The sequence below is a fragment of the Mercenaria mercenaria genome, chromosome 1 (assembly GCF_021730395.1).
Source record: "Mercenaria mercenaria strain notata chromosome 1, MADL_Memer_1, whole genome shotgun sequence".
Taxonomy (NCBI): domain Eukaryota; kingdom Metazoa; phylum Mollusca; class Bivalvia; order Venerida; family Veneridae; genus Mercenaria; species Mercenaria mercenaria.
The window spans coordinates 21,073,135-21,087,375 of NC_069361.1; the positions used below are offsets into that span (position 1 = coordinate 21,073,135).

General features: G+C 38.5%; 1 protein-coding gene across 1 annotated transcript in view; it reads left to right on the forward strand.

The window, feature by feature from the left end:
* Positions 1-14,241, forward strand: part of LOC123544378 (28S ribosomal protein S5, mitochondrial-like) — a 29,994-nt gene that overhangs the window by 4,967 nt on the left and 10,786 nt on the right. The window contains exons 3-5 of the mRNA XM_045330455.2: positions 1,378-1,503; positions 6,877-7,104; positions 11,967-12,001. Coding sequence (XP_045186390.2) covers positions 1,378-1,503; positions 6,877-7,104; positions 11,967-12,001 — 389 coding nt within the window. The remainder of the gene's footprint in view (positions 1-1,377; positions 1,504-6,876; positions 7,105-11,966; positions 12,002-14,241) is intronic.

A 14,241-nucleotide genomic window follows, 5' to 3' on the forward strand; every position in this document is an offset into this window, starting at 1 on the left:
TTTGTCAAAACATAAACATGGCTGCCAGGGTTAGGTCTAGTTTTTAGCTCACCTGAACCAAAGGCTCAGGGTGAGCTATTGTGATCGCTCACCATACGGCGTCCGTCTATCTGTCGTCCATCCATCCACACTTTCCTTTAAAACAACATCTCATCCTAAACCACCAGGCCAATTTTCATGAAACTTGGATGGTCTTTTTTAAAAATAGTTCAAAGAATGGAATTCCATACAGAACTCTGGTTGCCATGGCAACTGAAAGGAAAAACTTTAAAAATCTGCAGGTCATAGGCTTTAATATTTGGCATGTAGCATCATCTAGTGGTCCTCTACCAAGATTGTTCAAATTACCCCCCTAGGGTCAAATATGGCCCCACCCTGGAGGTCACATGGTTTACATTGACTTATATAGGGAAAACTTTGAAAATCTTCTTGTCCAAAACCACAAAGCATAGAGCCGCAATATTTGGCATGTGACATCATCTAATGGTCCTCTAAAAAGATTGTTCAAATTATGCCCCTGGGATGAAAAGAGGCCCCGCCCCGGGGGTCCCAAGTTTTACATAGATTTATATAGGAAAAAACTTTAAAAATCTTGTCTGAAACCACAAGACCTAGGCCTTTGATGTTTGGTATGTTGCAATGCCTAGTGGTCCTCTACCAAGATTGTTCAAATTATGCCTCTGTGGTAAAAAGAAGCCCCGCCGTAGGGGTACCAAGTTGTACATAGATTTACATTGGAAAAAAACTTTTTAAAATCTTCTTGACTGAAAGTTCAAGGCCTAGGCTTTTGATATTTGGTATGTAGCATTGTGCCTAGTGGTTCTCTAACAAGATTGTTCAAATTATGCCCCTGGAGTGAAAAGAGGCCCTGCCCCAAGGGTCACTTAGTTTTTATATGACTTATATAGGAAAAGATACTTTAAAAATTATCTGATCATATTTCCCAGACTGTTTAATTATAATTACCTGATGACCCCAAGTAATTAGGTGTCACTTGACTGTGACCTTTACCTATTGACCTACCTTCTTGTTTTTTAAGATACAGCCTTGAAATTTGAATGACATATTCAGTTTTGCACACAGATCTTAAAACTGACTTTCAGTGACCATGAATGTGACCTACTTTACTACTTTCTTAATACATGTATTTTAGCGTCAGTTTGATATTTGAAATTTGTAGCTCATATTACTCAGGTAAGCGATCCAGGGTCATTATGACCCTCTTGTTCCTATATTGCTTTATGGATAACTTAGAAATTTTTGCCACGAAATGTACAGGCCAGTGTTCAAAGTTATTTGTCAGAAATTTTAATTTTCTTTGTTATACCTATCTAAGTAACATAAAGTCTTGACGTCAGTTTTGTTCTTATATTGCAGAAAATGCAGATGCAATGTGGGATAGTGCCACTGGTGTAAGTAATGCTGGGCGTAAAAGAGGTCGTGCCAGTCGTGGAAAACTTCTCCGCAGAGTGAATTTGAATTTTGGACAGAGAATGGGTCTTGGTCAGTAGTTAACAGTCCGGTGCTCAACAAATTGTTTGAAAGCAAGACGTCCTGCAGGACAAGCTGCTTAATATTTTTGCTCATCCTTGAATTTGTACTCATCCCGCCAAGAGGGACAACCCACATGGTTTTTCACATACACATATATAGAAAATTCTTCGATCCAGTTAACATTTTTGCTTGTAATTACCAATTTACTGGATAGAATTTAATAAAATAAAAATCCTTGAAGCTACAGGAAAGAATGTGTTCGTTTTGCACAAAGCATGTGCTGCACATTCTCAATACTCGTCACAAACAATTAGCCCAGATGGGTATTTTTCATGGATTGAATGTGTAGGTTGCTTGAAAACTTGGATTTTAGTTGAAGTTTGTGAGGAAAGTACTGCAACTGTTTGGCAGATGCTTTATGCCAAGGAAAGCACTCATTTTTTTATTAGCTCACCTGTCACAAAGTGACAAGGTGAGCTTTTGTGATCGCGCGGTGTCTGTAGTCTGTCGTCTGTCCGTGCGTGCGTCCGTCCGTAAACTTTTGCTTGTGACCACTCTAGAGGTCACATTTTTCACGGGATCTTTATGAAAGTTGGTCAGAATGTTCATCTTGATGATATCTAGGTCAAGTTCGAAACTGGGTCGCGTGCCTTCAAAAACTAGGTCAGTAGGTCTAAAAATAGAAAAACCTTGTGACCTCTCTAGAGGCCATATATTTCACAAGATCTTCATGAAAATTGGTCAGAATGTTCACCTTGATGATTTCTAGGTCAAGTTCGAAACTGGGTCACGTGCCTTCAAAAACTAGGTCAGTAGGTCTAAAAATAGAAAAACCTTGTGACCTCTCTAGAGGCCATATATTTCATAAGATCTTCATGAAAATTGGTCAGAACGTTCATCTTGATGATATCTCGGTAAAGTTCGAAACTCGGTCACGTGCCGTCAAAAACTAGGTCAGTAGGTCAAATAATAGAAAAACCTTGTGACCTCTTTGAAGGCCATATTTTTCATGGGATCTGTATGAAAGTTGGTCTGAATGTTCATCTCGATGATATCTAGGTCAGGTTCGAAACTGGGTCACGTGCTGTCAAAAACTAGGTCAGTAGGTCTAAAAATAGAAAAACCTTGTGACCTCTCTAGAGGCCATATATTTCATGACATCTTCATGAAAATTGGTCAGAACGTTCACCTTGATGATATCTAGGTCAAGTTCAAAAGTGGGTCACGTGCCATCAAAAACTAGGTCAATAGGTGAAATAATAGAAAAACCTTGTGACCTCTCTAGAGGCCATATTTTTCATTAGATCTGTATGAAAGTTAATCTGAATGTTCATCTTGATGATATCTAGGTCAGGTTCGAAACTGGGTCACGTGCCATCAAAAACTAGGTCAGTAGGTCAAATAATAGAAAAACCTTGTGACCTCTTTAAAGGCCATATTTTTCATTGGATCTGTATGAAAATTGGTCTGAATGTTCATCTTGATGATATCTAGGCCAAGTTCGAAACAGGGTCCATGTGCGGTCAAAAACTAGGTCAGTAGGTCTGAAAATAGAAAAACCTTGTGACCTCTCTAGAGGCCATACTTGTGAATGGATCTCCATAAAAATTGATCAGAATGTTCACCTTGATGATATCTAGGTCAAGTTTGAAACTGGGTCATGTGCCGTAAAAAACTAGGTCAGTATGTCAAATAATAAAAAACCTTGTGACCTCTCTAGAGGCCATACTTTTCATGGGATCTGTATGAAAGTTGGTCTGAATGTTCATCTTGATGATATCTAGGTCAAGTTTGAAACTGAGTCAACTGCGATCAAAAACTAGGTCAGTAGGTCTAAAATTATTAAAATCTTTTGACCTCTCTAGAGGCCATATTTTTCAATGGATCTTTATGAAAATTGATCTGAATGTTCACCTTGATGATATCTAGGTCAGTTTCGAAACTGGGTCATGTGCGGTCAAAAACTAGGCCGGTAGGTATAAAAATAGAAAAACCCTTGTGACCTCTCTAGAGGCCATATTTTTCATGAGATCTTCATGAAAATTAGTGAGAATGTTCACCTTGATGATATCTAGGTAAAGTTCAAAACAGGGTCACGTACCTTCGAAAACTAGGTCAATAGGTCAAATAATAGAAAAACCTTGTGACCTCTCTAGAGACCATATTTTTCAATGGATCTTCATGAAAATTGGTCAGAATTTTTATCTTGATAATAACGACGTCATACTCAAAACTGGGTCATGTGGGAAGAGGTGAGCGATTCAGGACCATCATGGTCCTCTTGTCTTCCGTGTCTTTTATCTAAATAAGTAATAAGAAAATTATAAGCAAAACTGTAACTAGGAAGAAGCAATCTTTATGCCCCCACTTTGTGGGGGGCATATACATTTGCCCTTGTCCATCCTTCCGTCCGTCCATCCATCCTTCCGAGAATGTTGTGTCGCGCTAAGCTCCAAAAATATTTGACGTAGAGTCACAAAACTTTACAGGAATGTTGGTCAGCATGTGTAGTTGTGCACCTGGGGTTTGGCATCCAGATTCATTCAGTCGTGTAGGAGTTATGACCCCTGACTTTATAAAAATTGGTCATTTTTAGTTCGACTATTCGAAGAATAGGGGAGCTATCCTACTCGCCCTTGCGTCGGCGTGAGCATCACACAAATGTTAAAGTTTGCGTACCACCCCAAATATTTTCAAAGTCCATTGAGATATTGCTTTGATATTTTGCATACTTGTTTACCATCATGACCCCAGTCAGTAAAAAGGAGGTGGCAACTCTGTCAACCATTTTGACTGAATTATGGCCCTTTTTCAACTTAGAATATGCTTATTGTAATGTTAAAGTTTGCGTACCACCCCAAATATTTTCAAAGTCCATTGAGATATTACTTTGATATTTTGCATACTTGTTTACCATCATGACCCAAGTCTGTAAAAGAAGGAGGCAACTGTATCAAGCATTTTGACTGAATTATGGCCCCTTTTCAACTTAGAATTTGCATATTGTGATGTTAAAGTTTTACTTATAGCTTATATTATACTATCAAGCATTGAAAATAGTTGAGGATGTTGTCAACTGACAGCTCTGGTAGTGTTGTGTAGGGCCTAGCTCCAAAAGTATTTGACGTAGAGTCACAAAACTTTACAGGAATGTTGGTCAGCATGTGTTGTTGTGTACCTCGGGTTTCTTGTCTTGATTCATTCAATCGTGTAGGAGTTATGTCCCCTTACTTAGTAAAAAATTGGTCATTTTAATGTTGTGTCGCACGTAGCTCCAAAAGTATTTGACCTAGAGTCCCCAAAGTTTACAGGAATGTTGGTCAGCATGTGCAGCTGTGCACCTGGGGTTTTGCGTCCAGATTCATTCAGTCTTGTAGGAGTTATGGCCCCTGACTTAGTTAAAAATTGGTCATTTTAATGTTGTGTTGCGCATAGCTCCAAAAGTATTTGACCTAGAGTCACCAAAGTGTACAGGAATGTTGGTCAGCATGTGCAGGTGTCCTTTGTCATGTAGTGGGGGCATGGACACATTTCTAGTTCTTAAAAATTCACGTGGGTAGACCACACTGCTGCGTACACTAAAGAACAATTTATAAAAAAGTATTATCAGACAAATTGTGATACTACGTGTAATCAAAGGATTCATCATGAATGTTTTTATGCCCCCGGCATCTACTGATGCGGGAGGCATATAGTGATCGTCCTGTCCGTCCGTTAGTCCTTCCGTACAAGGTTAACCAAATGGGACTGTTTTGTCTAGCATCAATACACCTTGCTAGAATGACTTGATACTAATGCAGATGTAACCTGTGAACATTCCTCATCTTCAGACATCACCTGACCTCAGTTTGACCTTGACCTTGACCTCATTTTGGACTTAGGTTGCTTTATATGGGCCATCTCTTGGTTAACCAAATGGGACCGTTTCGTCTAGCATCAATACCCCTTTCTAGAATGACTTGATACTAATGCAGATGTAACCTGTGAACATTCCTCATCTTCAAACATCACCTGACCTCAGTTTGACCTTGACCTTGACCTCATTTTGGACTTAGGTTGCTTTATATGGGCCATCTCTTGGTTAACCAAATGGGACCGTTTCGTCTAGCATTAATACCGCTTACAAGAATGAATTGATACTAATACAGATGTAACATGTGACCATTCCTCATTGTCAAACATCACCTGACCTCAGTTTGTCCTTGACCTCGTTTTGGACTTAGGTTGCTTCGTATCGACAAGGATGCTACCGGGGGCATCAAGCGTTTATTGAATGCAGCTCCTTGTTCTTAGCTTGCTATGTAAAATGTCACAAGAGCTGTTGTTATACCCCAAAGCATGTCTCGAGAGCTATTTCTGTACCACTAGTGTGTCACAAGAACTATTGCTAAGCCCTCAGCAGGTCACAAGAGCTATGGCTATACCCCCAGCATGTCACAAGAGTTATTTCTATACCCTCAGGAGATCACAAGAGCTATGGCTATACCCCAAGCATGTCACAAGAGCAATTGCTATACCCATAGTGTGTCACAAGAGCTATTGCTATACACTCAGCACGTCACAGGAGCTATTGCTATACCCTCTTCATGTCACAGGAGCTATTGCTATACCCTTAGCACGTCACAAGAGCTGTTTCTATACCCTCAGACAGTATGTCACAAAAAAACCTCAGCATGTCACAAGAGCTATTGCTATACACGGCATTTCACAAGAGCTATTGCTATACACTCGGCATTTCACAAGAGCTATTGCTATACACTCAGCATTTCACAAGAGCTATTGCTATACACGGCATTTCACAAGAGCTATTGCTATACACTCGGCATTTCACAAGAGCTATTGCTATACACCGCATTTCACAAGAGCTATTGCTATACACTCGGCATTTCACAAGAGCTATTGCTATACACTCGGCATTTCACAAGAGCTATTGCTATACACTCGGCATTTCACAAGAGCTATTGCTATACTCCCAATAAAAGACTTGTACCGCCAGCCAAAGATAATATGAAACTTTACTTAGTCTTGCACTGTCAAAAAGTAACATGTGACCACACAGAGACAGGAATATGGGCCACCAGTGTCCTATGAACATAAATCTATTTGCAATTGAAATTGTTTCCTTAAATAGTGTGAGAGCTGTAACTTGGAAACTTTGTACACTTGTTTATAATCATACGTTGAGTAAGAAGGCCAAGAACCAAAAATCTCTTGGATTTTGTCTAAATTACGGACCTGTTTAACTTGGTCTGCAAGTGGTGTTTTTGTTTCATTCCGTGCGCTTAATTATTACGACAGTATTAACAATAAACACATGCTACTGGTTATCAGTGGTAAAAAATAAACCTGTAACAATTTCTTGATTTACTCGTACCTTTCCAGGTAAAACTGGTCTTGTCTTCCCTGGTTTGTCTTCACGTATTACTGGGGACGAAAAGGCAACTGATCTCGGAGTACGCAAAACAGAAGTGACAGATGAAGGAACCGCGGAAGAAGGAAGTAAAATTCAGAAGAAAAAGGTTACACAGAAAATAGATATTTTGGACAAAGGTTTCAGTGGAAATAAGATGCCAGGGAAAAAAATAAGTCCACCAGAACCAATTGACGGCTGTGAGTGAGCTGCTTATTGCGTAAAATTTAAATGTTTTTAGCCCACCATCATCAGATGGTGGGCTATTCAAATCACTCTGCGTCCGTGGTCCGTCGTCCTTCCGTCCGTCCGTCATTCCGTCCGTCCTTCCGTTAACAATTTCTCGTTATCGCATCTCCTCAGAAACTACCAGGGGGATTTTGACCAAACTTTGTCAGAATGATATATTGGTACCCTAGTTGTGTCCCCCTGAAAATCAGACTGGTTCAACAATTTTTGAATGAGTTATGGCCCTTTGTTTATTTCTATAATTTACATAGATTTATATAGGGAAAAACTTTGAAAATATTCTTGTCCAAAACCACAGAGCCTAGGGCTTTGATATTTGGTATGAAGCATCATCTAGTGGTCCTCTACCAAGATGATTCAAATTTTTTCCCTTGGGTCTAATATGGCCCCGCCCCGGGGGTCACATGGTTTATATAGACTTGTATATGGAAAAACTTTGAAAAACCTCTTGTTAAAAACCACAGGGCCTAGGGCTTTGATATTTTGTTTGTGACATCATTTAGTGGTCTTCTGCTAAGATTGTTCAAATTATCCCCCTAGGGTCAAATATGACCCCGCCCCGGGGGTCACATGGTTTACATAGACTTATATAGGGAAAAACTTTGAAAATTTTCTGGTCCAAACCACAAAGACTAGGGCTTTGGCATTTTTAGCCCACCATCATCAGATGGTGGGCTATTAAAATCACTCTGCGTCCGTGGTCCGTCCGTCCGTCATTCCATCCGTCCGTCAGTCCGTCCGTCCGTCCGTCCGTTAACAATTTCTCGTTATCGCATCTCTTCAGAAACTACTGGGGGGATTTTGACCAAACTTTGTAAGAATGATGTATTGGTACCCTAGTTGTGTCCCCCTGAAAATCAGACTGGTTCAACAATTTATGAGTGAGTTATGGCCCTTTGTTTATTTCTATAATTTACTTAGATTTATAGAGGGAAAAGCTTTGACAACCTTCTTGTCCAAAACAACAGAGCCTAGGGCTTTGATATTTGGTATGAAGCATTATCTAGTGGTCCTCTACCAAGATGATTCAAATTATTTCTCTGGGGTCAAATATGGCCCCGCCCTGGGGGTCACATGGTTTATATAGACTTATGTAGGGAAAAACTTTTAAAAACCTCTTGTCCAAAACCACAGGGCCTAGGGCTTTGATATTTTGTATGTGACATCATCTAGTAGTCTTCAACTAAGATTGTTCAAATTATCCCCCTAGGGTCAAATATGGCCCCACCCTGGGGGTCATATGGTTTACATAGACATATATAGGGACAAACTTTGAAAATCTTTTTGTCCAAACCACAAAGCCTAGGGCTTTGATACTTGTAATGTAGCATCATCTAGTGGTTCTCTACCAAGTTTGTTCAAATTATCCCCCTAGGGTCAAATATGGCCCGCCCTGGGGGTCACATGGTTCATATAGACTTATATAGGGAAAAGCTTTCAAAATCTTCTTGTCAATAACTACAACATTCAAATTTGGACCACATGTATATTTTTGAGTGGCAAGATGAACCTTGACATGAGTTGACCTTGATTTTGACCTGGTGACCTACTTCCACATTTCTGTAGCTACAGCCTTCAAATTTGGACCACGTGCATAGTTTTGTGCACTTGAAAAAACTTTGACCTTGATTTTGACCTAGTGACCTACTTTCACATTTTTGAAGGTACAGGTATCAAATTTGGACCATATGCATAGTTCCGTGTTTCAAAATGAAATTTGACATTGATTTTGACCTAGTGACCTACTTTCACATTTTTGAAGGTACATTCTTCAAATTTGGACCACATACATAGTTTTGTGTTCCGAAATGAAATTTGACCTTGATTTTGACCCAGTGACCTACTTTCTCATTTCTCAAGCTACAACCTTCAAATTTGGACCACATGCATGGTTTTATGTACCGAAACAAACTTTGACCTTTACATTGACCTAGTGACCTACTTTCACATTTTTGAAGGTACAAGCTTCAGATTTGGACCACATGCATAGTTCTGTATTCTGAAATAAAATTTGACCTTGATTTGACCTAGTGACCTACTTTCAAATTTCTCAAGCTACAGCCTTCAAATTTGGACCACATGCATAGTTTTGTGTACTGAAATGAACTTTGACCTTAAGATTGACCTAGTGACCTACTTTCACATTTCTGTAGCTGCAGGCTTCAAATTTAGACCAAATGCATAGGATTGTGTACCGAAACAAACTTTGACCTTGACATTGACCTAATGACCTACTTTCACATTTTTGAAGGTACAGGCTTCAGATTTGGACCACATGCATAGATTTGTGTTCTGAAGTGAATTTGACCCTTGATTTTGACCTAGTGACCTACTTACACATTTCTCAAGCTGAGCCTTCAAATTTGCACCACTTGCATAGTTTTGTGTACCGAATTAAACTTTGACCTTAAGATTGATCTAGTGACCTACTTTCACAATTCTCAAGCTACAGCTTTCGAATTTGGACTACATGCACAGTGTTTCGTACGGAAATGAAATTTGACCTTGAGCTAGTCAGTAAGTCTTGAAATTTGGAACACTCAAAAATGGCACATTGGTGGGCGCCAAGATCACTCTGTGATCTCTTGTTAATGTAGTGGTTCTCTACCAAGTTTATTCAAATTATCCCCTTAGGGTCAAATATGGCCCCGCCCTGGGGGTCACATGGTTCATATAGACTTGTATAGGGAAAAGCTTTTAAAATCTTCTTGTCAATAACCTACAACATTCAGATTTGGACCACATGTATGGTTTTGAGTGGCAAGATGAACCTTGACATGAGTTGACCTTGATTTTGACCTAGTGACCTACTTTCACATTTCTGTAGCTACAGCCTTCAAATTTGGACCACGTGCATAGTTTTGTGCACTGAAAAAAACTTTGACCTTGACATTGACCTGGTGACCTACTTTCACATTTTTGAAGGTACAGGCTTCAAATTTAGACCACATGCATAGTTTCATGTTTTGAAATGAAATTTGACATTTATTTTGACCTAGTGACCTACTTTCACATTTCTCAAGCTACAGCCTTCAAATTTGGACCACATGCATAGTTTTGTATACCGAAACAAACATTGACCTTTACATTGACCTAGTGACCTACTTTCAAATTTTTGAAGGTACAGGCTTCAAATTTGGACCACATGCATAGTTCTGTGTTCCGAAATAAAATTTGACCTTGATTTTGACCTAGTGACCTACTTTCACATTTCTCAAGCTACAGCCTTCAAATTTGGACAACTTGCATAGTTTTGTGTACCGAAATGAACTTTGACCTTAAGATTGACCTAGTGACCTACTTTCACATTTCTGTAGCTACAGGCTTTAAATTTCGAAACAAACTTTGACCTTGACATTGACCTACTTTCACATTTTTGAAGGTACAGGCTTTAAATTTGGACCACATGCATAGATTTGTGTTCTGAAGTGTAATTTGACCTTGATTTTGACCTAGTGACCAACTTTCACATTTCTCAAGCTACAGCCTTCAAATGGACCACTTGCATAGTTTTGTGTACCGAAATAAACTTTGACCTTAAGATTGACCTAGTGACCTACTTCCAAATTTCTCAAACTACAGCCTTCAAACTTGTTGCACATGCAAAGTTTTGTGTACAAAGAACTTTGTCCTTGAAATTGATCTAGTGACCTACTTTCACATTACTCCGGCTACAGCTTTCGAATTTGGACCATTGCACAGTGTTGTGTACGGAAATGAAATTTGACCTTGAGCTAGTCAGTAAGTCTTGAAATTTGGAACACTCAAAAATGGCACATTGGTGGGCGCCAAGATCACTCTGTGATCTCTTGTTAGTTTAAGGTAGTTCTGCATGTTTAATAAACCAGAAGTATTGGTGTAACATCATTTATCTGTATAGCTTAGAATATATCCTGAACTTGGCATGTGGAAATGAAAATCATGGTATGAATTAATGGTAAATGTGTATAAATTTATTAAAACGGCAACGTTTCTATCATTAGATCTAAAAATAAAATACGATATTAAAATATTTGAGCTGCGCCATGAGGAAACCAACATAGTGGCTTTGCGACCAGCATGGATCCAGACCAGCCTGCGCATCTGCACAGTCTGGTCAGGATCCATGCTGTTCACTAACGGTTTCTCTAATTGCAACAGGCTTTGAAAGTGAACAGCATGGATCCTGACCAGACTGCATGGATGCGCAGGCTGGTCTGGATCCATGTTGGTCGCAAACGCACTATGTTAGTTTTCTCACGGCGAGGCTCATTTGATACGCTAAATAATTCCAAATATTGTGAAATGTGGGAATCTCTTTAATTATGGGCAATTATCTTAAAACAAGCAGACTCACCTACACATTTTGTTTCATCATAATTAAGGGTCATATGTTCATTTACGACTGTGAGAAGTTTCATTGGAATCTATTGTTAAAAAATATCTGTTTGCAAAATTTGTGTGAGGTCCAAATTTTGCAAATCAGTCTAGCATAAAATCAAGCACACAACCCTTTTTTGCCCAAGTATATTCATCAGGGTTTAATCAAATTCTACATTGTAGAATTTTTTTATCCGAATGTGCAGAACAACTGTAAGAGCAATTCAGATTACAAGAATGACTAATGCTTTAGAGCAGTTGTTCATAGGAGTCTGATATTACCTGACTGCCTTTGTAAACTTCATTTTATCTGCAAGATAGACTAAAAATGGTACTGCCATCCTGAGTACTTTTAAATCTGTCTCTGGTTCAGTTTCTTAGATATTAAGTAACATTATTTAAAAAAAAATTTAAAAAGTCATACTGTTTCAGCTTACTTTTCTTTCTTTTACAGATGATTTTTCCGACTTTGACACATACGTCTTAGAGGTAAGTGAATTTTAGTGTGAAAAAATGTTGATCATGACCAGCAGATGACCCCTATTGATTTTGAGATCAGTAGGTCAAAGGTCAGGGTCACATTGACCCAGAAGTTGTTTTGCCAATTAACTAGAGATGCTTTGGTCTAAGATCACATTTGATATAGAGGTCACTTTTGACTGGTAAATGACCTATAATTATTGATTTTCAGTACATCAAACATCCAGTTCACAGTGACCAAATAATTTGTTCCTTGAGCAGATACTGAATGCATCAACGGGAGCATTTCATGTTCTATGAGCTCTTGTTATACGCCCGAAGGGACATATTATGTTATACCCCTGGTGTCAGTCTGTCCGTCCGTTAGCAATTTCGTGTCCGCTCTGTAACTCTTGAACCCCTTGAAGGATTTCAAAGAAACTTGACACAGATGTTTACCACATTGGGATGACATGCAGAGCACATGTTCTGGATGGCTTGCTTCAAGGTCACACTTAGGGGTCAAAGGTCATATGAGTGTGTTTCATGTCCACTCTGTAACTCTTGACCTGCTTGAAGGATTGTAAAGAAACTTGGCTCTAATGTTCATGGCATTTAGATAGGGATGGGAACGAATACTGAAATCAATATTCGAATATTCGGTTTACCATATTCGAATATATTCGAATATTCAGTTTGTTTTAATGGAAGCTTTAAATTCTTATTAAGTGATTGGCATATACACAACGTATTCATTTGTTTAAAGCGTGGATCATTGTATGTAATAAGGCCAAAAACTGTTTGTTTCGGGTAACCTGATCCTACCTAGCATAACCTGCCGATCCTAGTGTTTTATTTCACGATTCTGTCAGTATAATCATGAACATATTTAACTAATTCAGTGTTTTAGCTTCAAAATGATACAAAAACTCAAAAACGATTATCATTTACTTAATAGACCGTCGCAATTTTATCTAGAAATAGCAGGTCATCCCATTTAAACACGTGACGCGCTGTTGTATTACCGCTGCCATTTTGAAAATTTTCAATCGGCGTGTAAAGATTGTGGTGTAAAAAGCAAGTAAGGCAGACTTAAACCTCCTTTAACATGAACTTACACATCAATCATATGTTATTTCTTGATTTTATTATAAAGTACTTCGAATTTAATTCGAATACGGCCGATTGCGGATGAAAACCGATTCTGTGGATGGTCTGAAACGTCGTACAAAATATTGTGAAAAGATCGACAATGTCTACAAGTTTGGTATTGTTTTCGAAAAAAAAATCTACAATTTGTTGCATAAAACAGGCGCCAATAAAAATGAACAAAAGATAAAAAGATATCACATTTACGCCTAATACAAACTGTTAATCCATAGCGATGACCCCAGGTAATTATGCATTGCAATTTTCTTGTTAATTGGACATCTTTTGACATGCATCTGACACATTGACGCCTGCTGCAAACTGTTAATCCTTAACGATGGCCCCTGCCAAATATGCATTGCTATTTTGTTGTTAATTGGACATCTTTTGATACACGATAAAATAAAAGGTTTTATTTTGTAGAATTAGCATGCTCATATTGCCCAAAATCAATGATCATACTTATTTTGAAAAAAATATATACAATAATTTACGAATATTCGAATTTGATTTCCATATTCGAATATTCGACCAATTTTCAAATATTCGAATATTCGTTCCCATCCCTACATTTAGGTAATGAGCAGAGTGTGTGTTCTGGATGTGTCGCTTCAAGGTAAAGGTCACACTTAAGGGTCAAAGACCATCGCTCTGTAACTCGAACCCCTTGAAGGATTTCGAAGAAACTTGACACAAATGTTCACTACATCGAGACAATGTGCAGAGGGCATGTTCTGGATGCCTAGCTACAAGGTCAAGGTCACAGGGGTCAAAGGTCATACCTTTTGGCGTATATTGCTTGTTTTAAAAGTTATGACCACCAGGGTCAGAGGCTCTTTTTCTCAGTATGTTGGGATAGATACATTGAAAATCTTCTTGTTGGACACTGCTGGTAAGATTTCAGTAAAATATTGGAAGATTGTTTCTTTGGTAAACATGATAAAAAGATGTTTAAATTGCCACACATCATCAAACATTGCCACCAAGATCAGTGTTCATTTTCTCTATATATAAATAGTGGACACTTACAAAATCTTCTAGTTTGAAAATGCTTGTTCCATTTAAGAATAGTTTAAGTAGCTCCTTTAGTGAATCTCTGCCAAAATTGTAAATGCTAAAGT